The sequence below is a fragment of the Rutidosis leptorrhynchoides genome, chromosome 10 (assembly GCF_046630445.1).
Source record: "Rutidosis leptorrhynchoides isolate AG116_Rl617_1_P2 chromosome 10, CSIRO_AGI_Rlap_v1, whole genome shotgun sequence".
NCBI classification, from domain to species: Eukaryota; Viridiplantae; Streptophyta; class Magnoliopsida; order Asterales; family Asteraceae; genus Rutidosis; species Rutidosis leptorrhynchoides.
The window spans coordinates 53064094-53091475 of NC_092342.1; the positions used below are offsets into that span (position 1 = coordinate 53064094).

A 27382-nucleotide genomic window follows, 5' to 3' on the forward strand; every position below is an offset into this window, starting at 1 on the left:
GTAATTACTGATAGATATGGATCATTGGTATAATTTGATGTAAACCATAGGTACAAAGGGTTGTCGTTAACATATATTAAATTATTGTATTCTAGTCACTTTCTAACCCGTGATTATTAAATTGTACAATAATATATAGCATGTGCAAAATCCTTTTTCTACATTAAAAAATATTTCGTACCAAACATACCATCGATAGACAGTCCAGTGGTCGACACCCTTAATTCTTGCAAGAGGTATCATATTCGAATCCTATATATGAAGAATATTTTGTGGTGGCGAGTGATGGGTTGGAACCAACCAGCGAGTAATTCTGCTGGCCTGCGTACATCAGAGTACGAGGTCGGCTTACTCGCCTCGCCGAGTAGCCCGAACAGGAAAAACCTTCTACTTACTCTATTTTGTACCAAACATGTAACAAAAACAGCATTGTAATTAAAAAAATGAACTTAATCAATAGTAAAGGGGTCATTTGTGTACCTTAATAAAAAAACAAGGTGAACATCCAAATAAAGTACAGTAGCTGAAAAGGGGGGAAATTAAGAACCTGCTGCTGCTACAACAAGCCCTACTTTCACTCTCGCAAAATCAAAAACCTTGAAAATAATGCCTTCATTTCCACAGCCAGGTTCAGTCACTGTATGCGAAATCAACAGAAACTTGAGTATATCATCTCTATCGTTACTTTTATATGTAATGTAAATGTAAATGTAATAATGCGTATTTAAATTAAAATCACTGAAGTTAATCGCTAATATTCATTTTTTATTTTTTATTTTTAATAAATCTTCAGTTACCGCTGAAAGTCTATCAGATGATCAAGCAAAGGAAACTTACGGAAAAATCATCGTAAGTTATTTATTCATTTTTTTACATATATTTTATTACATTTATTAGTATTAATTAATTAATTAATTAGAGATTGTTGTTTGTTCCTTTAAAATCTAGGGAGCAGTATTCAGTCCGATTTCGTATCAGGCTGAGTATCCGGCGCCCATAAGTCCGGATAGAGGCGTAGAACCGCCTGTGAGTGGCTTACGGAAGTTACTTAAAGCGGTATCTTATGGTCCACTTAAAAGCCTTGGTCATACTGATGTAAGTCTGTTGTAAGTATTCATGTAGAGTAGTTTATTTATTGATTTGGTGGAATTATGGCTTTTTTGTTTGTGTGATTTCATTAAGATAGTGTTTGAAGCAGTGGCAGGATTTTTTTTTCACTGGGGGTGAATTTTTTGTATTAAAACTTAGCAAATTTTTTTGGGCAAAATATGAAGGTTTTTGGACAAACATGGAGGTTTTTGAGCAAAATTTGAAGGTTTTTGGGCAAAATTTGATGGGTTTTGGACAACATTTGAAGGTTTTAGGGCAAAATATGTAGGTCTTGGGGCAAAAAAAATCCACTTGGGGAAAAGTCGAAAAATCCGAAATTTTTACACTGAAAATTGCAAATCCACTGGGGGCGGGTGCCCCCCTTGCCCCTACATAAAATCGCCCCTGGTTTGAAGTGTAGGTTTGTTGTGCTTGTTAGAATGATGAATTGATGCATGAATCAATTATGATTCTATTTGAGCTATGAAGTGATACGTGTTTTCGTGTTAGCTTATTTTGAATTAGGGTATCCTCTGATTCTGTTTCAAAGTTTAAAATGAAGTTCTTAATGGTCCTAATTGAATATGTAAATGTGAAAAGATGACCGTGAGGAAATACTTATTGCCTACGTGAAGCGAAGATAAAATTGTACTACACATAAAAAGAATGATAAAGAATATATGTCTGAAGTGTTGATAAATTGGTACTCTTGTCCTGTTTACGTTTTTTTGTAGAATTATATCTCAGTGATACGTGTTACAGTATGTGAAATAATTGCTCCAGCTACGGTGTTGATAAATTTTGATTCTCATATAGATTGGTACTTTTGATCATAAGAATGGTCATATGAAGAAGTTGTTAGAGGCTTAATTTTGTTCCGGCTACGTAATCTTTTGCAGGTGAAACTATTGCCGAATGTTGATCTCAGATGCCTTAGTTGGCACCAGAAAAAAGATATTTTGGCATTTGTGTCTGCACCGAACCAAATAACCATTCGTGATTATGGAGATTCAGGTGAGATACATATTGAAATAAGCAAACATTTTCCCCATGCTGTTTTTTTCAGATCTTGTCTTCATATTTCATGTATCTTTTTTTTTGTTATGCGATGCTTTAATGTTTATTAGGGGAGGGTAAGGATCTCTGTATTCTGTCGAATGAACTTCAAAGGGACGTTAAACTCTTGGAATGGAGGCCGAATGCTGGAAAGACCCTATCAGTAGCCTGCAAGTTAGTATCTTTAACCTTCATACCTTTCACTGAGTTAATATCTGATTCTTATGTGGCAGTTAAAATATTGTGCAAGTTTATAATTTTCTGCTCATACAAACAGGGGAGGAGTATGCATTTGGGCTGCTTCATATCCAGGCAATACTGCATGCGTGAGACCCGGGGTTAACTCTGGCAGCCTCTCTAGAGGTTCTGGTGTTAGGTGGTCTCTGGTGGATTTTCTTCGAAGCCAACAAGATGAACAAATAAGTGCACTATCATGGAGTCCAGATGGAAGATATCCTAATCTGCCTATTTTTTCAAGTAGACTTGTTTGTTAGCCCAGTGGTGGTTGGGGCCTGAGTTCCTTGCAAGAGTTCTCAGGTTCGAATCCTGTCTAGGACGAATCTTTAGTGATGGCCAGGGATGGGTTGGAAACAATCAGGGTTACTCCCTTGCTGGACTGCGTACATTAGAGTATCGGGTCGCATTACTCGCCCTCCTGGGTAGCCCGAACAGACCTACTTGTTTGTTAAAATAAGAATTTGCGGGTACTACATGTTAATTTATTTATGAAATCTTATCTTACATTGAGATTGTTTCGAGAACTTGAATTTCATGTTGTCATTCAACATGACCATTTTTGTACACTCTCCCATACTACTTTCCTTGACCTATATGCACATATGTAGCAACTGCCTCATATGAGGGCTCATCATTCACAATCTGGGATGTTGCTAAAGGTATGCATTTGATAGTGTGATAAATAAAGTTGTACTTCTTATTTTACTCATATAAGCTCGAGGGAATTTTTAAATTCTTCCTCTTAATTTACAGGAGAGGGTACACCCATTCGACGAGGATTAGGGAGCATATCGCTGCTTAAGTGGTCTCCTACTGGAGATTATTTCTTTGCTGCAAAGTTGTAATGTCCTATCTCATAATCTGTTCTCTCTATTCATCTTTAAGACATATTAAACCTTGATAGTATTCCTATGCAGTGATGGAACATTCTATCTGTGGGAGACAAACACATGGACGTCAGAACCATGGTCTTCAACAAGTGGTTTTGTTACGGTTAGCAATTAGTATTTCCTTTCTTTTCTTAATATAAATCAATATTGTTCTGTTGCATGTAGATATGTCATATAACATATTAACATCATCGTACCACATGGTAGGTTTGAGGTTAATTAAGTATTGTTTTTCATATTACTTTAACTTCTTTAAGTATGTATGTTAGTTGCTACTTGAACCCGTGACTTACTGATATCTTTCACTGGTGAGGGTTATAATTTGGTTTGCTTTTACTTAGATTATCAGTAAGTACATGGTTAGTATTTTCTTGAGGTCAAGCAGTTTTTTTGACAACTCAAAAGGGAATATCTGAGCACTTTGATAGTGGTTGTTTCATTGGGAAATGAATATTGTCATGTAAGGTATATTAGATATCTAATTTTTCATGGTCTGGAAATAAATATAATAAATATAGTGTATATATAAATTAAATTGAATCATTCACTGTCCCTTTTGGTATGTGCTTAGTCCTCTGTGGTCATTGAGCGTTAGAAGGCCATGCAACCATCTAGTTCTGCTTAATGCTTGACAAACAATCTGGATATTGATTACTGAATTATATACATAACTAATCATCGATTACGCAATCTTCTCTAAAATCAATACCTATCGTTACATTGGCCTTCACCTGCCATTTATTTGATTATAAAGATCAATTATTTTAATTTCTACATGTAGCTTGTTTCATTATGAATGATAGGGGTTATCTCCCTGTTGATATTTGAAAGGATTATATAGAGGCAATGCCACATTATTCTAAACATGTGTTATGATCTCTGAAATACAGGGAGCAGCATGGGATCCTGATGGGCGTATGATTGTTATTGCTTTTTCTGAATCATTAACATTAGGGTCTATTCACTTTGCTACAAAGCCTCCATCACTTGGTATGTGTTCTTAAGTTTCTTTTTGCTCTACTCTACTTGTATGCAAAGCGGCATTTGTATGGTTGTATATGTGGTTGTGTTTGTCTAAACTTGCAAGGTATTCTATAAAATGTAATACTTTCTAATATGTCAATAATCGAAGGCACTAGGTATTAGGTTTTGTTTTCTGTTGTTAGAGTTAGGGATTATAAGTTCATTCGATGGTAGCTTAGCGGCGTGGGACATGCAACAACATAAATGCAGAGGTCATGTGTTCAATTCCGATCTCAATGTTCTTTTAACAATTATGTTGACCATGGGATTGGTCGGTGGGGTGTCATCAAAGGGTCAGTTTTACCCTTTTAGAGTAAGGGATTATATATTATAGATTATGTATAATATGCATACACTAAGTTGTTTGTGTTTAGTTTGCTTTAGCTCTATGAGTTGAAGTGTTTGTTGACTTTTTGGATCCCTAAAAAGATTTTGGTAGTGGTTATTAATCATAGAGTTAATGAGGTTTTCTAGCTACTCTGGCTTGTGAACTATAAGAATGTTATGGTCAAGTCACTCTAAAGTAGTCCGAAACTAAATGGTCAATCTGTACACTGATAAGTTAACCAATGAATTAAGGAGTCATAGTCCAACTAAAATGACAAATCATTGTTAGTGAGTCGATTTGATTGGTTGTTGGCCATGAAGACGCACACAAAAAGGCTCTTTTAAACACCTATTACTGAAGTAAACTTACACAAATTATCTGAGTCCTAGTAAACTTCCCAGATAATCTCAAGTAAGATATCTGAGAATTACAACAGCCCTAGAAGTTTTGAATTCTAATGATTAAACCTCTAAAACGTTTAGACTTTCTTTTTTGGAAAAGCTCTAATATGTGTACTATTGTTTGTATTTTGTCACATTTAAGTTTACAAGCTTTTGGCAAGTGTGAACAACTCCTATAATTCCAATATCTTTATAATCCGCAGAATGAGGTCTAAAGCGTGTTAAATCTAGCAAAAACTCATTGCCCAAGACTATATGTAACCCTTAGATCAAGTTAAATGTTATGATACTGTGAATAACTCACAAGTCTCCCAACATTTTAAGAAAGTACTAAATATCCTTGGATGATCATATATACAGAAGCATTACCAATTATTGTGCGTTTATTCTCGAATTGCGTGTCCAAAAATCTAACTTGTTAAAAATGTTGGTCAATTTTTTTGTTTGTACTTCGGTACTTGTTAAGAAGCAACTTTGTTAAGTCGCTGTTTCTATGTCACCATTCTTATGAGTCTGGATTTCATGTTTACCATTTTTCATGGCTATTTTCTTCAGATGCACACCTGTTACCTGTTGAGTTGCCGGAGTTGAAATCTTTAACCAATAGGTAAAGACATAAGAGTTGTTTTCTGGTAATTTATTTTGAGCGTTTATTTTCTTCGTTTTATATAGTCTCAAACGAGCCTACTTCTGTTGCTACGAATGTATCATGCAACCAAGTTGCTTTTCTTTCTATATATATGTCCAAAATGTGTAATTCACAGATTTTACAGTTGCTAATGTAAAATGTTGATTTATTGCTGCTGGTTACTTGGTCTATCTTTCTCTTTATTAGTTTGAATAAAATGCAAACTTTTTTATGTCAAATATCTGTATCTATAAAAGATAATTGATGTAACAACTGAGTAACAATTAGTCTATTTTTCTTCCTTGATATCGCAGTGGAGGTATTGAGAAGATAGCATGGGATGCTTCTGGAGAGCGTTTGGCTGTCTCTTACAAAGATGGAAATGAGTTGTACAAGGGTCTAATCGCGATTTATGATATCAAAAGGGCTACACTCATTACTCCATCATTAATGTTAGTAAATTTTACTGTATAAATAGTTATGATGTATATATTAATATGCTATTATAATTATAATTTGGCCTGGATTTTATGAGTTTCATTGAGTAGACATGCTTTAAAGTAAAGTGAAAGAAATCTCTTTGTAGCTTCAGCTGATATTGAATTCTCTGTTATTCAGTGGCTTCATTAGAGGGCCTGGAGATGACTCAAAGCCTTTAACATTCTCGTTCCACGACAAGTACAAACAGGGGCCACTGTTATCCGTTGTAAGTATTTTATCACCTTTATATTCATAGCTGACTTGTTTGTGTTATGGCCATCGAGAAAAAGAAAGTATGTAGTATTGTCTAGATTACAAGCAATCCACTTTTATTTCTCACTGATATTGTATATAATGGGTGTCAAATGCATGTGAAATTGATTATGTTAGAAGGGTTAAATAGCTAATTTTTATATAATCTTAGATAATCAGTTTTGTTGCAGCATGTATGAAATTGACTTTTTGACCCCCCAAGTAAATTGAGAATCAGAAGCAAAATTGTTAGATACATGCATGAATACCTATAACCTACGCAGACTTATTTCAGTATTGTTATTTGTTACAACTTATAATGATAGAGTACGAAGATTTATCAACTTTATATGTATGCAGTGTTGGAGCACTGGAATTTGCATCACATACCCCCTCGTGATTCGTTCACATCTACTTGCTTAGTTCAGGTATTTACTTAATTATACTCTGTCTGGTTTCATAGCTTATGTTTGGTAGTACAAGGGATGATCATTCAATACATACAGTGTCAGTTTTGGGTCAATATATCTCGAATGGGTCGAATGACATAAAATGGGCATAAACAGGAACGAGCTAAGTGAGTTGAAAGTCACCAAAAGTGATTTGATGTTTTAAACCTTTTTATCCTAATATTCAAAGATTTAAATTAATAGTGTAATGTAAATTTAAAATTGTTTTTTTTAATAAGTTTACAAGGATATTAGTGAAATGCTACCTTGTTTGTGAACGTTGTTTAACACATCAGTTTATACGACATTTAAAAATAAAAATTATGGATACTGGGTCGACCCAATCTTACCGGGCTTATTTGAACTCGTATGCCAATCTGGTAGACCCCACTCTGATGATAATTATATCTTCTACATACTTGTTACAGTGTATTGTATATGCTCACTGCCTACCCCTCTGTCAAACTTCATATGCTGTTCTCAAGTGCCTCTACATAAATGTCAGAATTTTCGGTTACAAAATTCGGAATTTGTTTAGACTAAAAATTATAGTAGGATTCTTGATTTTCTTCAAGAGTAGAAGATATAAAAAGTGATCTTGAAAGGATGGCAATTTTGTTCCTGATTTAGCGACATTTGTTCAATGTGCTTCTCAGATTCCAGTCTTGGAGACTTGAAATCCGTATTAATATCGTTATGTAAAGATTTTTTATATAAATAGTTATTTGGAATTCTGTGGCTGCGTTTTTAAATCATATGTAATATGTAATGTGACGCCGCCCATCTGGTGTCAGATGCGGATTATTATGGTGTTTTGTGCTGGAAGTTTTAAGGTATTTGTATTTAGCAGTAGTAGTTGATTCAAGGTTTTAAAACCTAGCTCTAGTGTTGAACCGGATGGTTGACCAAATCAGCGGGTTGACCGGTTCAACCGATTTGTGGGCAAAACTCTCTGGGCCTGACCGGTTGAACGCCTAATTTGCTCGAGATTTAAAATATTGGTTAGTTACAGTCAAATAAGCCTTAAGCCTTATGGTTAACGATGGAGAAAATATATATTAGATATAAGCTTGCATCCGGTTGAATCGTCTTCAATAAAATCAACGTCTACACACGTTATTCTCGTAATCAAACAGGTTCACTAAACTATAGACTAGGGGTATAATTTAAGGGATTCGACTTTTGATAACTTGAAACTTTTTGCTATAAACTATACACTAGTATTGTCAAATGATCCTTTTCTGCTTGACTTGACTCAAGTTCGTTATCAATTGTGGATTTACGGAATTGTTCTTACATGAGCACTGACAGTTAAGAAGTGTCGAAACGTACAATCAAACCATTCTGCATCTTTCGGAACAACACATATTACCGAGGAAGAAAACACGAAGGCGGCTGCAGCTGCTGTTGCTGCAAAGCTTGCTGCTTACGTCTGTTCTCTCTTCTCTAGTTGCAGAAGAAGCCGCCTCAATCAGTAACGGTTTTAATTCATCTGGTTTATCCATATTTCCTCCAGAAAAAAGACCCAAACTAGAAACACCAGATGTAACCAATTCTGATGCTGTTAGTTCACGTTATTGAACTACGTATCCATAGCCGCCAATTCCACCATCATCGATTGGCGGCATAAGTTCTCCGCCGAACCAATTCGTTAACCCTTCTTCTGGTTTAAGGATGGGTGGTATCCCATATGGGTATGGTGCAAGTGGTCTACCACCACCGCCACCGCCGCTGTCTTTGCGGTCACATATCGTAATGAATGCGATGATGCCGACCCATCAACCACCTCAGCAACCGCAGCAGCAGCAAAGTGGAAATGGCGGGTATTACAGACCGCTAGGTGTCAGATTTTTTGGGCAAACCCATCAGCCTACACCACCGCCTGTTCCCCGGTAATGAACTGATATGTTGCTTTGTATATTAACAAGATCCAGATCGGCCCGCGCGATGCGGCGGGGCTTTTCGGGTTGCATACTCATATCTAATGTAGCGTTATGTATTTACAAGAGCAAAAACGTGGTGCTGCGGGTGCGTTATATATGAAAGATATGCCGATATATTTAGCGTTTTTTAAAAAGTGTCCGTTTCGAGTATAGCCAGTTGTTTTTTGTTCGTAAAATTATTTCGAGTTGAACTGTGATGTCGGAAAAAATTAACTCGCGTCGACCCGTTAAAAATTTGGGCGGAGTTTCTGTATGTTTCTTTAATAAAATGATAATAATAATTTTACGTTTTATACCCCTGAGAAATTTACATTTTAAACCCTGAAAGGGGGGCTGAAGTGAAAATTTGGTGGTGTTGTCGGTTTGATAACGTGGGGAGTGTCAAATGACCAAAGTTTGGTTCTGCTAAAAGTTGGTGGTGGTGTCGTTTTGATAACGTGGGGAGTGTCAAATGACCAAAGTTTGGCCTCTGCTTTTAGTGGTATAAGGATTAATATAAGGATTAATATTTAATAATAGGAACCTAAACATGAATGAGCCTGTAGTTCATTTTATCCAACTTACCTGTACTTTGAAGGTAACCATAATCTGTTAAATTTCAGTTGAGGTATAACTAACAGCAAGTAAATCAAGCAAGTCAACTGTGGGTTATAAGGTTGTATACTTGTATGTATTACCTTTCATAAATTTGTTTATTACTTGCATATTGGTTGTAGTATATGTTTTCCCATTGTTGTGTTAATGATGTCATATATTTTTATTTTTTTTCCTGTTTTACAAAACCAACCTCCTCTGAAATCACTTTTGACACAAATATTTTACTTATGGATTTCATGTTTATAATTTTCTCGGCATACTTTGCCTCTTTCAAACTGCAACACCTTATGCTAGTATTGTCATTGGCTATAGCTTTTAAACATAAACTTCATACTAGAACTTTAAGCTTATAAAAACAACCGATTTTCATAGAAAGGGTCAAGATTGGATTAATATAGAGAAATGTAAATACATGTAATGACATATATAGTAATTAATAATAATTGTTATTATTACACGTGAAATTAGTAGTAACATGGTTTCTAGTCAGTCATCTTCGAATCTCACTATGACTGAATCTCACAACATAGTGGATTACTTTTATTGTTCTAAGGTAACAAACTCATAATGTCGTTTGAGATTTCTTTTAGCAAAATATATATAACGTTCCCATTACTCGATATTATTCTTGTTTTTTTAACGGCCAAAGAATTAATGTATTAATCAAACACATAGAAAGTCATAAGTTCCAATTAGAAACTAAATGACCCATATGTTTAATCCAACGATAAGAAAGTAATCTAATTACATAAAAAAGACTACTAATATTACAAAATGATTATTAAAGACTACACCGTTTCGATATCGCCAAACTGCCCATAATGTTGTACACACAATGGCCGTGATCCGATGCTTAGATGAGGTGGTTAAACGTACCCCTTTGACCCAAATGTATCCCCCATGAAATCAATGGTAAGTTGCAATCGAGCCATAACCGCACCTTATGCCACAAATCAGTCGCCAACAAACATTCAAAAAAGATATGCTCCCCAGTTTCAAAATCATTATTGCACAACGGACATACAATAATAGAGTTAATCACTATCGGATAGATTCCAACGGATAGGAAGAGAGTCCAGTCTAAGTCGCCATAAGAAGATATTGACTTTCCGCAGTAAGAACTTGAACCAAATAGTATTCACATGAGATGACGGGAGGAGTGTTCGATCAATATCCTCTCGTGTGGCTTTAACAGTGTAACCACTGTCCGGATTTAATTTACATACCCATCGATCATCATAGTCATACAGTTGATACAAGTTTAAGCATGTACGAAGATCCATTAGCATCTCTTCGTTCCGGCTACCGATCGACCCCCTTGACCACCAAAATATCCATTCGCCATTGATACATTTATCAACAATACGATCATCTTTACCCATATCTAAGTGATAGAGACGATTAAATCGAGAGGCTAAAGACGAGTTCTCACACCAAATGTCATGCCAAAACTAGTATTTCTTCCGTTGCCAATTTCCATTCTAAATAAGTCCGTAGAAAAAAGACCATCATTAGTTGCTTTAATGCAAGCAGCCATAATGTTGCTCCAAGTACAAGTGTATGAACCTATACGATTATGGGACTGAGGGCCATGTATCGATTTAATTAACTTCACCCAATAATCATCCGGTTTTGTAATAATCGCCACCTCCATTTGTTAAGCAAAGCTAAATTGATACCTTTTAAGCTACCCACATTAAGACCGCATTTTTCAAGCGAATTCAGGACTTTATCCCACTTCACCCACATTTTTCAAGCTACCCACATACTACCGCCCCCAGGTGACGAGGACCCGACATTGAGGTGCCAAACCTTCTCATCAATGTGAGGGGGAAGATCAACCCGTTATCCGGAGACTAACTTTTATCCGTCAAGCGATGACCCTTTCACTTCGCACCGTCAAATCACTAAGGTCGACTTTCATCCTTGCTCCAGGAGTGAGTCTTGTTGTCAAGCTCCCTTTGCCTCTGCACGCGAGGGCCAACCTCTGTCGATATTGAGCTGTTTTTATTGTATGTATATTGGTTGATTATATTGATGTATCTTACAATAATTTGCTCTCGTAACTTTTAACATTTAACTATACATAACCAAATTAATTACCGGTTGTTCCAATGATTATCGTAATCGTAATATCTTAGACTGAACTTCTTGACTGACATATAAGAATATATATCAACAATAAGATTGAAAAAGTAGTTCAAACTAAGCTGTACATATCGTGATGGGACTAACACTTATAAAATACACATACAAAACATACTCACTTCGTTTTATACAAGAAAATCACCCTAAAACAAAACCTCAGAAATTCACCTTGTTAATGATAAGTTTTTAAGTAGCAACAAAGTCCACGGTGCACCATAGTAATAGTATTATCACGAATTGAAAGTTACAGAATTAAACACGGACTACGTGTTTATGATGACTTTTACACATTACAAATACAAAAATTAAAAACTAAGGAACATCACGAATTGAACGTGCATGTAAATTACACATGTCAGGACTAAAAACCGAGAAATTCATAGCATGATGACAAACTAGCCTGTAAACATCTTTGTGTTTTTAGTCCAATGGTAATGATTCATACATCTTTGTTAGATGTTGGGAATTCGATTTTCCGGGGTGGTTACATTGCACACAAGGATATTTCATTGATATTGAAATCCACCAAGGCCACATTTCGAACATCACGTTGCGGGGGTAGCGGGGAGGAGTTTTTTTTACCGGTCATGCAATCAGATTGGTCGATTTTTTTCCAGGACAGCAGTTAGGGGCGGATTATGTAATTGTGGGAGATGATCGCGTGGGTGATTTAATCATCCCATAGGTGATTCCAAACTGTTTTTAAAAAAAAGCTTGTTTGTAAAATTCTTTGTAATTGTAGAATTTTATTCCGAACAATCATTAAATTCATTTAATTAAAAATAAATTATTAAGAAGTACTAATTATTTAATTATTTTAATATTAATTAATATTAATATATTAATATTAATATTAATAGTAATAGTAATAGTAATAGTAATAGTTAAGTTATTACGGAGTAATTATTAGTTAGTTATTAATTACTAATATTAATTAATTTTTCCGTATTACTGTATTAATTTATTTAATTAATTAATTATTAATTATTAATTAAAATTAGAAAAGGAAAAGAAAAATACATAGCATAAAAGCTCAGCCCCATTTCGCCGGCCTCCCGGCCAAACCGAATTTGATCGGAGCAACAAATTTCCAAATAAAAACAAATAATCAAAACTAAACTCTCCAATTCAGATCCGATTCAATTTAATCTCCGATCAAATTCAATCAATTCAATCATGTCTCTCAATATGAAAACATTAACCCAAGCATTCGCAAAAACCGCTGCCGTGATCGAAAAAACCGTTCAAGACGTCACCGGACCCAGACCTTTACAAGACTACGAACTTCTGGATCAGATCGGTTCGGCCGGACCGGGCCTGATATGGAAACTGTACTCAGCCAAGGCTCGTGGTGGTTCGACCATGATCTCGCACCAGTATCCTACCGTTTGCGTTTGGGTGATTGATAAGAAACAGGTATCAGAAGCTAGGGTTAGGGCTGGATTATCGAAATCGGTTGAGGATTCATTTTATGAGATAATTAGAAGTGATGCGGCTAGGTTGGTTAGATTGAGACATCCTGGTGTGGTTCATGTGATTCAAGGTTTAGATGAGAATAAAAATGCTATGGCTATGGTTACTGAACCTTTGTTTGCTTCTGTTGCTAATGCTATTGGGATATTGGATAATGTTGCTAAAGTGCCTAAAGAGCTGCAAGGAATAGTAAGTGCTTTAATGATCTTCTTTCATGTTGTAGTTTAACATGTTGTAGTTTAAGTTATGTAGTTTTGATAGATGATTTTATATGCCAATTGTGTAAGAGGACATTATAGAACTACTACTGAAAAGAAATTTTTGACTTGTAAGTATTTTGTAAGATGCAAATGAGTTGAGCAAATTGTTTGAGCTCAAGCCTAAAATTGAACTTGAGCTTTAATTTGGTTATTGATAATTTTTATAATGCAAAAACTTGAGGTTTTTGAACCGAGGTTAAACCCTATTGAATCATTCTCAAGCTTGCATTATGAAGGCTTGACTCGTTTGCAGGCCTAGTATGTTGGTGTAACTGTTAGGTCATCAGCAAGGCCACAATTGATTGATAAACTTAATGTGTTAGCAGTTACTAATCCTATGGTATGACTCTACTTATTCGAAAACAAAGTTATTAAGCGGATAGAGTGGGAGTGGATTCGTTGTTGTAAAGATCTGTAAACAAAGTTGGCGTGATTATAATATTGAGGTTTAGCTATTGATTGTGCTTTACTTCGGTACAGTTGATTGTGACCATTAGTTACTTAGAATGCAGGGTTGTAACTTGAAACCAATTCGTACTGTTTGATGCGCCAATCAAAAGGATAGTTAATATTAATTGTAGATTTTCGTGAGTGGACTTCCATAGGATTTACAATATGTATTCAAATATTTAAAATATAATTTAAGATTGGATAATGATGTTTGGTGAATTCGAGATTAACGTGAACATGCACTGCAACAATTGTGAATACCTAGTGCAGCATGCTCATGAATGTGGATAACAGCTTTCTATTAATCATAGTTGGCTATTTCTATGGCTATTCATGATACATGCATGATCTAGGATAAACTGCCCAACTGCTTAAACGGATGATATAAAGTTGATAAAAAATGATTTTTGATAAAGAATGTTGTTTATACTTTCTGCACACTGCTAAACGCCTTGTTACTCTTTTTAATTTGCTGTTGCAGGAAATGGGTTTGTTGGAGGTAAAGCATGGTTTACTTCAGGTTGCAGAGTCGTTGGACTTTCTTCACAATAATGCCCACCTCATTCATCGTGCCATTTCTCCTGAGGTATGGACCAGCATATTCGAATAACATTTTCAGTTAAAGATACTGTTGTTTTCTTTATTTTGTTTGATAGACCTATGTTTAATATATCAGAGAAAAGGTTTATGAGCAATCAAAACAGATTTATGGGGACTACACTTTCCCCTTTTTACTCTGAAATATTATCATATTCTTGAACTTTGAATATCATTGAGCTGACTGAAGGCCTTTATTTTGCCATTTCACATTTCAACTTTCACATATTGTATGAGATGCAATACATGCACATTGAAATACTTTTGTAATACTAGATGTTCAAACACAATATGGCTTTATAATAGTAAACTTGAAATTTAGGCTCTATATCCAGATTCGGAAAGTGAAATGAAAATTGGTAAAAAAAAAATTGTGAAATTGGAAACATGAGGCTTACTTTTTCTCTACCTTGATTTTTGATTAATATAGTGATTTGAATTGTTATGTTATTCACTAGTGTAGCCTAGCATTGTCATTTGCTGTAAGTTTTGGAATAGGTCTCAAGTACTTTGTATGTTCAATAAAACAGATTCTACCTTCCACTTCATTCAAATCAACTATGTTTAGATAGATCGGTATGTTAATTAAATCTGTGAGCTATGTGCTTAGTGGTGCTATTTACATATGTTCCTCAATGAACAAAATGACGTATCTTATTTCTCTTTGTTCATAGATTACAATAGTTCTTCTCAGTTAACTATGCTTAGTGAGGTCTTTTTCATTGATCATAAAAGTCAATGTAAGACTTTTAATACAGGTAGATGGACATATTATTACATGGTTTCTTCATTGGATATTTCAGGCTGTTCTCATCAACTCAAGTGGAGCTTGGAAGCTTGGTGGATTCAGTTTCACAATATCAGCAGATCAGTCATCTACTAATTCTGTGCAGCCATTTCATTATTCTGTGAGTCATAACATCTTTAGGAATTGTAAAACATTATGATTCTCCTCAAATGCTTATTCGTATGCCACAGGAAACAAAATTTTTTTTGGCCTTATGGTCATTAAACATGTAATCATGCCATTATTAAATGGTGCATGTTATCATAAACAGTTATGTGGTATATAGCTAATGAGTTAAGTAGTATATAGGTTATATTGCCTTGGTTTTTATAAATGTTATTGGCTGTTGTCCATTAAATATTATTAACTGCTAACATGATCATTGTTTAGAACTATGTTTCACATTATACTGTTTTATCAGGAATATGATGTTGAAGATTCAATGCTGCCTCTTCAGCCATCTCTGAACTACACTGCTCCAGAGTTAGTCCGGACCAAGGCCTCTTCATCTGGATGTGGATGTTCTTCTGATATATTTAGCTTTGCATGCCTCGCATTCCATTTGATTGCTAAAAAGCCTTTGTTCGACTGCCACAATAACTTGAAAATGGTATTAGCTCCCATCCACAACTTACAATAATATTCTAACACATTTCATATTTCAATCGATTTTAAAAGAAGTTAAATAGTGGGCTAACTTCTTTGCAGTACATGAATACTTTGACATACTTGTCCAACGAGGCTTTTTCATCAATTCCCCATGAACTTGTTGCTGACTTGAAAAGAATGCTTTCTGCCAATGAGGCTTCAAGACCAACAGCTTTGGATTTTACAGGTAGACATGTGTACATTCTAACATTGTTAATAACAATCCAGTATGGACTTAAAATTATTTACATAACATGTTAGGATAGCTTTTGACATTGTGAATCAAATTATATCTTTCAAGATGCATGTTTAAGCTTTCTTTGTTTCGATCAAGATAGCATCTTTATGGAGCAAACAAGTGATAAATAATGTTAGTGCCTCTCGGTGTACACAACAGCATATTTTCTACTCGTGATTTTTAATTATTCCCTGAATGTCTCTAGTCTTGATACGGTTCCCATGCGAAAGGAAAAGCATATAATTACACAACCTGAATTGGTGTTGGATACAAATCAAGCTATGGTTGTGATCCCTGCTATGTCTCATTTTGAGGAGTTGTTTGGTGACCCTAAATTCAACCAAGGGTACACCGTACACCTTAATTAAATGGGTTGCTTAGGCCATTACCATTCCTATTTTACTTGCTTTCAATAATCAGATCACATGTTTTATGTTTGTATAATTGTATTGGATATGCAACATATATGTGTGATTGTAGTAGTTTTAATTAAAATGAAGCTTAGAATCAATGCCAATTAAGTATGAAAGGAAAGAAGATCTCTACAAATCAACAAACTGGGAAGAGACAAAATGGAGCAAAAGTGGTCCCAAGTGGTCCTAAGTGATTTAGTATGTTTGTTAGGGAACAACTTTCTTGCATTTTATGGTTGTTAGGGAACAACTCTCACAATTATAGCTTCTGTTTTATTGTTTCTAGAGAATAGAAGGTTCTAGAGCTAAGACTCATCTATATAAGAGAGGTTGCTATAATGTGAAAGGCAGATTTCGATGAATATGAATTTTATGGAGTTCAAGCTCTATTCACCTTAAATCTTCATTTTCCATTATAGGTCTTTTGATCTTGCTGGTTCGAAGTGTTTCCTTTATCTTTAATCTTAGTGGATTAACATCCTTTATAGACTAAATTGGTCGATTCTTCTATGTATTTCCTGTTTTATTTGTTAAAGTCAGTAAGTTCCAATTTCTGTTTTTGTGGTGTTCTTGTATTAGTTCAAGAAAGCAGGTCAGCTTCTTTACAATCCGTTTTTCAATTGATTTCGCATCAAGTCCTTTTGGTATTAAATAGTAAAAATTTACATGAACTTGAAAATGACATGTTCTTGGCTTCATAATCTCAAAATCTTCCGTTTTTCACTTTTCAGGTTCGCCCTTCTTTCGTGATGATACTAGGTTGCGAGCACTTCGCTTCTTGGACCATATGCTTGTACGTGCTTGGGATTAATATTATTTATTACTCCTATTAGATAATGAATTAAGTGCTATCCTTTTAATTCAATGCCCCTAAGGAGTGTACGAATGTTTCCGTTATGCCGACTATTTTGTTGATTTCAGGAACGAGATAACATGCAGAAGTCAGAGTTTCTAAAAGCATTATTGGACATGTGGAAGGATTTTGATGCTCGTGTTTTACGATATAAGGTTTTTGTTTGGGCTGATTATGGACTTTGGAATAATATACATCATGTTATATAAATGGTTATAACAAGTAACAGTTGCATGTATCTGCCTACTTTAACAAATTAGATTAATGTGGATTTTATCTTTCCAAATGTAGCGACTTTAAATTTAATTTTTTTAGGAGTTGTATGTAATAAGCTAGAGTTTAGTAAATGTAATTGACTTAAAATTTGTAATTGAATGTTACATTGCCTGTGTAGGTTCTTCCACCTCTCTGTGCAGAGCTTCGGAATATGGTTTTGCAACCAATGATTCTTCCCATGGTTTTAAAGATAGCCGACTCACAGGTATCATAACAAGTCACAAACGAAAATTTTCATTTTCTCTCATATAAATGCATTGAAAGCATGAATAGATCATTGTAACTACATTCACAATAGACTATTCGTTACCGCAAGCAGATAGATGACTAGTAGCCATTACTCAAATATTAGACCATATTATGTTCAAAACGCCCATATTGAGAAAAATTTTCATTTTGTTTATCTTTATATAACCATAACCAAATACTAAATACTAAATACATAAATACTATATAATGTTAACCTTGGATTATGCCAGTTGCTTTAGAGACACATCTTAACTAATGTTTAGTGATAAATGTATTTCTTTGTATCACTTGCTTAAAAAATATTTATGTTTATAGGCTATAAATTGTTTCCTTTTTCATATATTACCGAATAACTTTATAAATTCTTTAGTGTTGTATGGTTTTCTGCTGATGCAGCCTATTTTATGCTGATAATTTGTTTGCTCATTACTAATTACTATTATTTTTAATTATCTGAATAACAACAAAACCCTTTGGCATCTTTGGGTTATGTCTGTCTATCTTGTTTTTTTTAATGCATCTCAATGTTTGCAGGATAAAATAGACTTCGAGGCATCAACATTGCCTGCTCTTGTTCCTGTTCTAAGCACCGCTGCAGGTGAGACGCTACTCCTACTTGTGAAGCATGCCGAGCTAATTGTCAACAAGGTAACCTTTTGCATCTACCTTTGAAGTGAGTTTTGTCAATTCTTGTAAATCATTTTGACATCAAATCTTGTAAATTCTTGTAAATGTAATTTTGGGCAAGGTATTCACATTCAGTTTTTCTCGATCGGTACTTAGTTTTTTTTCGATCATTAACTTCTTGTAAATTTATTTAATACTCCGTCCATCCCAAAATTACTATCTAGCATTGACTTTTTGAGTCTTTCTTGTACAACTTTGACTTTAAATATATTTGTTTGTGTTATATATCATTTGATGAAAGTAATATCAATGAAAACACATCTTAAAACCGAACCCATTCATATAACTTTCATCAAATATTATATAACACAATTAAAAATACTTTTAAGTCAAAATTTAAAAAGAAAGACTTTGAAAAGTCAAACGGGGCAGTAATTATGGATGGAGTATCTGTCAAGGATTATGTGAGATTGTCTCGGGCGGGGGAGTACCCGACCACAATTTTTACATGCAATTAATCTATGGCTTTCGACATAAAATGTACTATCAACCACATTCGCAAACTTATTGTTAGGGTTATCAAAAGTGGAAATTATGCTGCCAGACGGGAAACGTTTGCGTAATCCATAAAAAACTGAACTGCCTCATAGTCTTTCATTTCTCCACAAGGTGTTATGTTTGCTAAAACTCACATTAAAGGGACTTGTAGACATAATTAAAGACTTTGTGACACTCTTGTTTTTTATGGATTGCGCAAACTTTTTCTGTTTGGCCACATAGTTTCCACTTTTGTTGACCCGAACCATAAGTTTGCGAATGTGGTTGATAAACATTTTCTGTAGTAAGCCAAAGATCAAGTGCATGTAAGATAGATTTAGTGTAGCACCCCCCAGCCCGAGACAATCTCACATAATCCTTGAGTAGGTATTATAATAAATTTACAGGAAGTTAATGATCGAGAAAAACCAAAGAATGTGAATATCTTGCCCAAAATTACGTTTACAAGAATTGATGTTAAAATGATTTGAAGTGAGTTTTACCTTATACTCCTATAGTGAAGAACTTTTAAATAATTTGAGGTGGGTTTTGCCATTGCCAGGTTTTTCTCACATAATTTGACCAAACTCTCGTCCCATTTACAAGACTTGACCAAAAAATATATTCATCACACAAGTAGTTTTGCCTGTCATGGCAGTATGGCTCAGTAGAAAGACTATGCTTCACTTGAATAAAATGTGGAATAAAAGCAGTTCAATCAAATACTTATATATTGATAAAAATGTGTGTATCATGCCTATATAAAGAAAGTTGAGTATTAGAATTTCAGGTTATGGCTTGCTGACTGTATCTTCTGGTGTGTATGATGACAGGCCAGTCAGGAACACTTGGTTTCTCATGTGTTGCCCATGCTTGTGCGAGCCTATGATGATACTGATGTTCGTATGCAAGAGGAAGTACTGAAAAAAACTGTTTCTCTTGCTACAAAACTTGATTCTCAGGTAATTTGCTTAATATCAAGTAATTACTCGTTCTTATAGATTTTTTTTATAGAGGAATATTAGTTTCTTCTGTATACAGCTAGAACCTATTTGCTCAATAATCATAACCTCATTTGTTGAACCTGTAAAAATGTAGTTTGTTTACTTGTATTGGATTATGTTTGTTAAACTTATGCTAACATCAGGTATTATCACTGAAATCCAGCTAGTACGACAATCCATTTTACCACGTGTTCATGGCTTGGCACTTAAGACGACAGTTGCTGCGGTATGTCATCTTTCTTAACATCATACATATATATAGCTAGCCTTGATGTCTGTATGCTACCGTAAATGTAGATGATATAAGATGTAAAGTGCATGTTTAAATAGCTATCGTATTGCAATCTATGGCAGGTGAGAGTGAACGCTTTGTTATGTTTAGGCGATATGATTACGATACTTGATAAGCCAGCTATTTTGGAGATCCTTCAAACGATTCACCGTTGCACTGCTGTTGATCATTCTGCTCCAACTCTTATGTGCACTCTTGGGGTAGCAAATTCCATTTTAAAGCAGGTGATACATTTATTATGAAACTTATATCATCATGCTAGTCACAATTCTTAGAGGTGACATTATGATCGGGGCAGGCTATGTAACGAATCAAAATGGGTAACTTCTATGTGCAAGTTGTAATGGGTCAAGTTGGACTGGGCTGACCCACCAACACTTGTTGTCCATTTCTTGAAATCATCAAGTAGTTGTCTTTACTCTAAAATTTGTAACCATATTACTAAAATAGTTATCATCTTCTTTAAATAGAACACTTTAGAAAATTGTAAACATGTATATAGTGTTGCATAACTCCGAATTACTAGGCGATTACTCGGTTTTGCAGCTCGGGGAGTACTCAGCAAGTACTTGGTCAAACTCGGTCAAAACTTGGGATCACTCGGAAAATCAGTCAAAATTGGTTAAAACTCGTCCAAAATTGGTCAAAGTCAAACTTACTCAACATCCGAGTACTCCCTAAAAAGTCCCGACCGAGTAATCCCCTAGTAGCGAGTTTTGCAACCTTGATGTATATGCACCTTAGGCAACCTGTTCAATCGAAAAAAGTTATATTTGATTTGTATAACTAGTTATCTATAATAAGACATGAATGACTTGATTTAAGACTTTTGGGAAATTGAAACATCTAACAGCTTCGTTCAACTGAATGTAGCATGGAGTAGACTTTGTGGTCGAACATGTTCTTCCATTACTTGTGCCTCTTCTCCTTGCACAACAATTGAACATTCAACAGTTTGCCAAGTACATGTCATTTGTTAAGGGCGTTCTCAGGTACATCTCTTCTTATTTCACTATTATTTCAAAATACAATCTTATAAACGACAAGTAAAATAGTAAAAAAAACATGTTTATTTTTTGTTCAATTACAGGAAAGTTGAAGATAAAAAAGGTGTAACAATGAATGATACAGGACTTGACATGAAATCTTTTCCTATAACCGATGGAAGTTTAGTGCCACAACCTATGAAGAAAAACGTTCCAACCGTTTCACCCTCTGTAAATAGTAATTCCACCTGGGATCAAGATTGGGTCACAACAAAAACCTCGTCTACCGAGCCTAAACCATTAGCAAACACACCACCAATTGTCCAAAATAATTCAAACAACCCGCAATTCCCTATTATGTCTACTCCATCCATACAACAAACAACGTGTCCAGCAGCTGACTTCGAGTGGCCCCCACCATCATCTTCCAGTCAAGTAGCTGATACAAAGTCAAACTTTGATGATTTGGATCCGTTTGCAAACTGGCCTTTGGCTGCATCTGGTACCAATGGTACGGTAACTGGGTCCATAAAGAAAAATTCTACGTCAAATATAGGTACAGAACTTAAACCTTCCAACTGGGCCAATAACAATTCGAGTATAGGCCCAGAACTTCAGCCCAATAATAGTACCAGCTGGGCCAACAACTTTGGATATCCAAGTAGTACTAGTCTTAACGGTGGAGTTGTTTCCCAAAACTCTCTCGGGTCCATGAAAAACAACCAGAGTGCATCAACTGGTCCTAAGGCTACAGACCTTGGTTCCATATTTGCATCGACTAAGACCCAGCAGGCACCAAGGTTGGCTCCACCTCCACAGAATGCTGTTGGTAGAGGGCGAGGAAATAGAAATCAAGGGCAAAACCGTCAAACCCGTCCAAAACCATCGTCTGAGCAGCCACCACTACTGGACTTGCTATAGTTTGTAAACCTCATTCTAAGCAGATTTTATGTGTGCCTTCAAAGTCAGACTTTGTTGCGCATGAATATGCCTGCCTGTTCATATATTTTGTGATCCATGATCTCCACGTTTTCAAGATATCTTTTTATTCAATAGTTTCTCATATTTCTAGTCCTTTTTTGATACTTATCTTTTACTGTTTGATATCATTAATTAATAGTGTTATATATTTCATTTTGTGTTGTTTGTATCAGTACATTAACTAGTTTAGTTACGGAAAATTAAAATTTTTTATTCAAAATGTAAAAGTTTATGAATTTTCGAGTTTCAACAGAGATTTTTGTCCAAGTATGTTTCATACTGATACAACTGACTTCTATTGTTTTATAAAATCATGAGGATGTGCTGTTTCTTCTTTGTTAAATGTACTGCTATACATTGTAGAACTTGTTTTGAAAATATAGTGCTATTTATGATTGTTTTGAAAAGCAAGACTTAAAAGTTGTAGTCATGGGATTTAACTTGAGTCTGCACTATAAATTTTCAAGTTACAATCACAAGGCTAACCCTTATGTTTAAACCCTATCTGTGGTAGACATAAATTTTCCCGATTAAAATACTAATACTAAAGTTAATCATAAAGATAATGACTTAAATTAAAAGATAATGACCTCCAAGTCTAATTTTCTCCTATTTTGTATATCATTCTTCCTTAAAAAACATTTGTCCTAAAATTTCCATTCAAATTCAAATAAGATAGCATGTCTGGTTTAAACTTAAACAAATCAATTACAAAGTCCTTGTTGACTTTCCAGATAAGTTTGCATTGACCGGTCCTCTTCTTCGACTTGTCACCAAAGACTTTATAGTCTGTAGTGTTGAACTCGAACTTCTGTTTGATCTCATCATTTATGATCATAATCATCGTGCCAACTTTATTACCAACTAAATTGAGTGGTTCAATATCTTTACCGGTTTCAGTGAATGGAACTGCATAGTGCATATCATAGAAGTTGCTTCAAATCTTGTTATGGAAGGATGTACGATTAGTCCCTCAAACTACATTGCACATGAACCATTGCAGGATTGCCTCAGTGGTAACTGTAAATGTTCAAGAAAGATTAAAATAGCAATACTCTATTGCTAAAGATTAAAATAACAAGACTTTGTTACTAAGTAGATTAGAATAAATAATGGAAGTGTAGAATAGAAATAATTAGAAGATTGAGTGTATTATTTGAAGATTTGTTATCTTTTACAACTCTTGATTACAACTCCTATTTATAGACTACATAAAACTTTCTTAACCTCTAAAAAAACTTAAGAGGTAAGTATCATAAACATCGATAATTTCTGAACAACTAAGGATACTAAAATATCTATGTATCTTTAATGGATAAGAATACTTAATAGTTAAGTATCCTTAATGGATAAGAATACTTAATAGCTAAGTTTCCTTAATGGCTAAGAATACTTAATAGCTAAGAAAACTTAATAGCTAAGTTTTCTTACTAACTAAGTTTACATATCATAAGACAAATGTCTAATAACAATCTTAGATACACTAACACTCCTCCTTAAGATTGTTGTTGGACATCATAAGTCGAGTCTTCAATTGATCTAGCTTCATTCCCGTGAGAGACTTTGTAAGCATATCTGCCAATTGATCTTCGGAGGTGCAATACTTCAGCTTGACTTCTCCATTCTTCTCGGCTTCTCGAATAGCATGATATTTGACATTGTTGTGTTTCATTCTTCCGTGTTGCACCGGATTCTCTGCTATAGCAATAGCAGACTTGTTATCACAATAGATAACTGTTGGACTTTCTTGAGTCAGAACCAAGTTGGACAACAGTTTTCTTATCCAAACATCATGATTAACAGCAGCCACAATTGCAATGTATTCTGCCTCGGCAGTAGATTGTGCGACAATGATTTTCTTCTTTGAGTTCCAACAAAATGCACTTGAAATCCTCCTGAAATTATGATTCATAAAATGAGCATCGATCTTAGAATACCAAGCCCTTGGTGCTTGTTTTAGACCAACTACTTCAAAACCTTGAGGTTGCTTTACATAAATCTTCTCCTCAAGTTGAGCATTTAAAAATGCAGATTTCCCATCAAGATGATGAATTTTTAAATTGCGTTGAGCAGCTACAACTAACAATATCTTGATCACATCATGACGAACAACTGGAGCGAAAGTCTCTCTAAAATCCACACCGGCAATTATAGAATACCCTTTCACTACCAATCTTGCTTTGTGTTTATGAACTGAACTATCAAGTTGAAACTTAGTTCTAAACACCCATTTGACACCTATTGCATTCTTACCCTTCGGCAAATCAACAAGCTTCCATGTTTCATTTTTCTTAATCATTTCAAGTTCTGCTTTCATGGCTTCATTCCATTCATCATGTTTGGAAGCTTCAATATAGCTTTCGGGCTCCATAACAACGTGATTACAAGACTCGTATACATCTGCAATTTTTCTGGTTCTCAAAACTTCGGTTTCAGTTGTGTCTTCGACCTCAAATTTTGGATCATCATAATGAGATTCATTTTGGAGACATGAAATAGAAGCTTCATGCCTTTTAACTTCTTTCATATTCCAATCCCAATAGTCTCCTTCATCAACAGTGACATCTCTACTTTTGTAATCGACTTGCGATGCCATGAATAAGTGTTTTCTTCAGAGACATTTGCCAACTGATGCTCTTTTGTTTGGCATTGATTTTTCTTTGTTCTACAATATTTCTCAATATATCCAAACTTTTTGCAAAAATTGCACTTAAAGTTTGGTTTATCTTTGAACCAACAATCAACTTCTTTATGATTTGTATTTCGACAAACTTTACAGGGAGGGTAAGTACCTTTGTAATTTCCTTTCTTGTACGTGTTTTGGCTTGAATTATCTGCCTTGTTATCTTTGAAAGACGCTTGAAAAGCACCTTCGACCTTTTCTTCAGATCTCATAGAGACCCTCTGTTCTTGTGCTTGAAGCTTACTGGTTAGTTCACAAACCATAAGCATACTAACATCACAAGATTCTTCTATTGCGGAAATTTTGGCTTCAAACTTTTGAGAAACACTTATCATTATTTTCTCCACCACTTTCTGGTCTGAAATCTTATCACCATGAAGTCAAATTTGATTAACAACATCCATTATTCACGATGAATAATCTTTCACGAGTTCATCATCGTTCATTTTCAACAATTCAAACTCTCGTCTGAGAGTCAATAATCTGACAGCTTTTACTCTATCAGAACCTTCATAGGTATCTTGGATTTTATCCCACACAGCTTTTGGTGTGTCCAAGTCCATTATTGAGGTGAAAATTTGATCAGCAAGTCCTGAATGTAAACAGGTAAGTGCCTTGTCTTTCTTCAGCAACTCTTCTTCATAAATTTTTAATTGAGCAACAGTTGGGTTTGCTCTGAGTGCTGGAGTGAAACAACCCAACCCGTACGGAGTACGATAATTTTTTTTTATATAATACACATTTACGCGCCAATTAAATATGTAACCCATTCCACACGATTCGTCAAAACATACTACGAGTTTAATGTTTACAAAAGGCACAAAGGCCATTAACGAATGTGATACAAGTTTGACCAACAACAAATGATAGTTTATAATCCAAACGACACTCGAGCATGGTTTGGGGCTAAACTACCCAAAACATTCGGTCACTTCAAAAGCCAACACCAAAAGCACCCCCGACAACATAAGCGGGAGACCACTAGTCCAAACGTATGCCCTTAACCTTGTCCAAGCTGGAACCTATAAAAATGGTAAACAACGAGAGGGTAAGCAATGCTTAGTGAGTGCAACAATTATACATACATATATATAACCCATCTATTTGCAATCACAATTACCAAATACCTCGTACGAACATGTAATTCACATAGCAAGTCAATCATACCCGAAATACCAACAAGTCGTACATTGACACCAAATCTCCATAGCATATTCTCAACACCATATATATATATATATATATATATATATATATATATATATATATATATATATATATATATATATATATATATATATATATATATATATATATATATATATATATATATATATATATATATATATATATATATATATATATTATGCTAAACAATCACAACACAATATGGTTAACCATAACGCTGTGGTGCTACCGGCACGTGGTCCACACCATACGCATTTGAGTCTCACTCTTTTATAGTGCTACCGGCACATGGTTCACACTTTGACGCTACCGGCACGTGGTTCACGCCTCATTTTATAGTGCTACCGGCACGTGGTTCACACTCGATGCTACCGGCACGTGGTTCACATCCTATATCCGTCCCATACATGTTATGGCACTACCGACACATGGTTCATACCATAACATTCACAAATAAACACGCCATATACATGAACGTATAATTATTCCACTCACCTTATCACAAGGATGATGATTTAGCACTTTCGAGCTTCAACGCAATGTACCTAAATCATTAAGTGCACATTCAATTTCACAACTAGTGAAATTAACCATAATACACCCACTTGAGCATTTAATGACCCAATTTGCATTAAATGACCCAACTACTCACAACCGCCCATAAATGGCCAAGATTCGCCTTTGATTACTAAGACGAGTGAATTAAAGTCTATTAACTTCAATTTACACAAAACTTGGGGTAATCCATACCCCTTTCATCACATTAGGTCAACTAGAACGTTTTGACCCATTTTAACTCACTTTCAAGTCAAACCTACCCATTTATACATCTTTCACAAATCTTAAAGTGCATTAGTGACTAACAACACCAATTGACACTTACAACCTCAAATCACAAGGCCAAAACCCTAGATTATGGCTATTAGGGTTTCATTACAACAACATAACCCAAACTCACCCATTTTACCCTCAAATGGGTCATACAAATCCCTAGTAACCCAAACCCTAGTCATTAACCAATTAAAACTCAAAACTTAGAGTTAGAACTTACCGAGACTATCCACGCGTAGCTAGAGATACAAGGAACAACTTTACTCCTCGCTCCTAGGTTTGATTCACAATTCTCCAACTCCAAATCTCAAGATCAAACTAAGTGGGTTTTGTGTTTTGGGAGAGAAATAGGAAAGAAAATAGAAAAGGAAAATGAAATAAATGAGTATGTGGTTGAGAGTTAAAGCTCCCATCAGATCCACATATGAATTTACCATTTTACCCCTTAAAATCCCTTAAATTGAGCTAGAACCCGAATCTGTCCAGCA

General features: G+C 34.9%; 2 protein-coding genes across 4 annotated transcripts; both read left to right on the forward strand.

Moving 5' to 3' along the window:
- The first annotated feature begins 558 nt into the window (after positions 1–558).
- Positions 559–7662, forward strand: LOC139872590 (aladin-like). Of its 3 annotated transcripts, none has more exons than XM_071860501.1 (15): positions 559–664; positions 794–849; positions 949–1095; positions 1989–2103; positions 2217–2319; positions 2423–2596; positions 2983–3041; positions 3136–3223; positions 3300–3375; positions 4163–4262; positions 5580–5631; positions 5967–6104; positions 6271–6358; positions 6745–6812; positions 7262–7662. In XM_071860501.1, exons 1-14 carry the CDS (start codon positions 607–609, stop codon positions 6805–6807), a joined length of 1317 nt encoding a protein of 438 aa, XP_071716602.1. In that variant the 5' UTR covers positions 559–606; the 3' UTR covers positions 6808–6812; positions 7262–7662. The 3 variants fall into 3 exon arrangements, with proteins under 3 accessions (XP_071716602.1, XP_071716604.1, XP_071716603.1); XM_071860503.1 differs by having other exon boundaries at positions 569–628; XM_071860502.1 differs by having other exon boundaries at positions 591–693.
- Positions 7663–12551: 4889 nt separating this feature from the next.
- LOC139873206 (SCY1-like protein 2 A) lies at positions 12552–22276 on the forward strand. Its single transcript, XM_071861137.1, has 14 exons — positions 12552–13183; positions 14186–14290; positions 15105–15209; positions 15510–15698; positions 15797–15923; positions 17119–17180; positions 17309–17395; positions 17635–17721; positions 18300–18413; positions 19763–19891; positions 20097–20159; positions 20288–20449; positions 21099–21217; positions 21316–22276. The coding sequence occupies exons 1-14, from the start codon at positions 12698–12700 to the stop codon at positions 22130–22132; spliced, it is 2652 nt and encodes an 883-aa protein (XP_071717238.1). The 5' UTR covers positions 12552–12697; the 3' UTR covers positions 22133–22276.
- The last annotated feature ends 5106 nt before the right edge of the window (positions 22277–27382 follow it).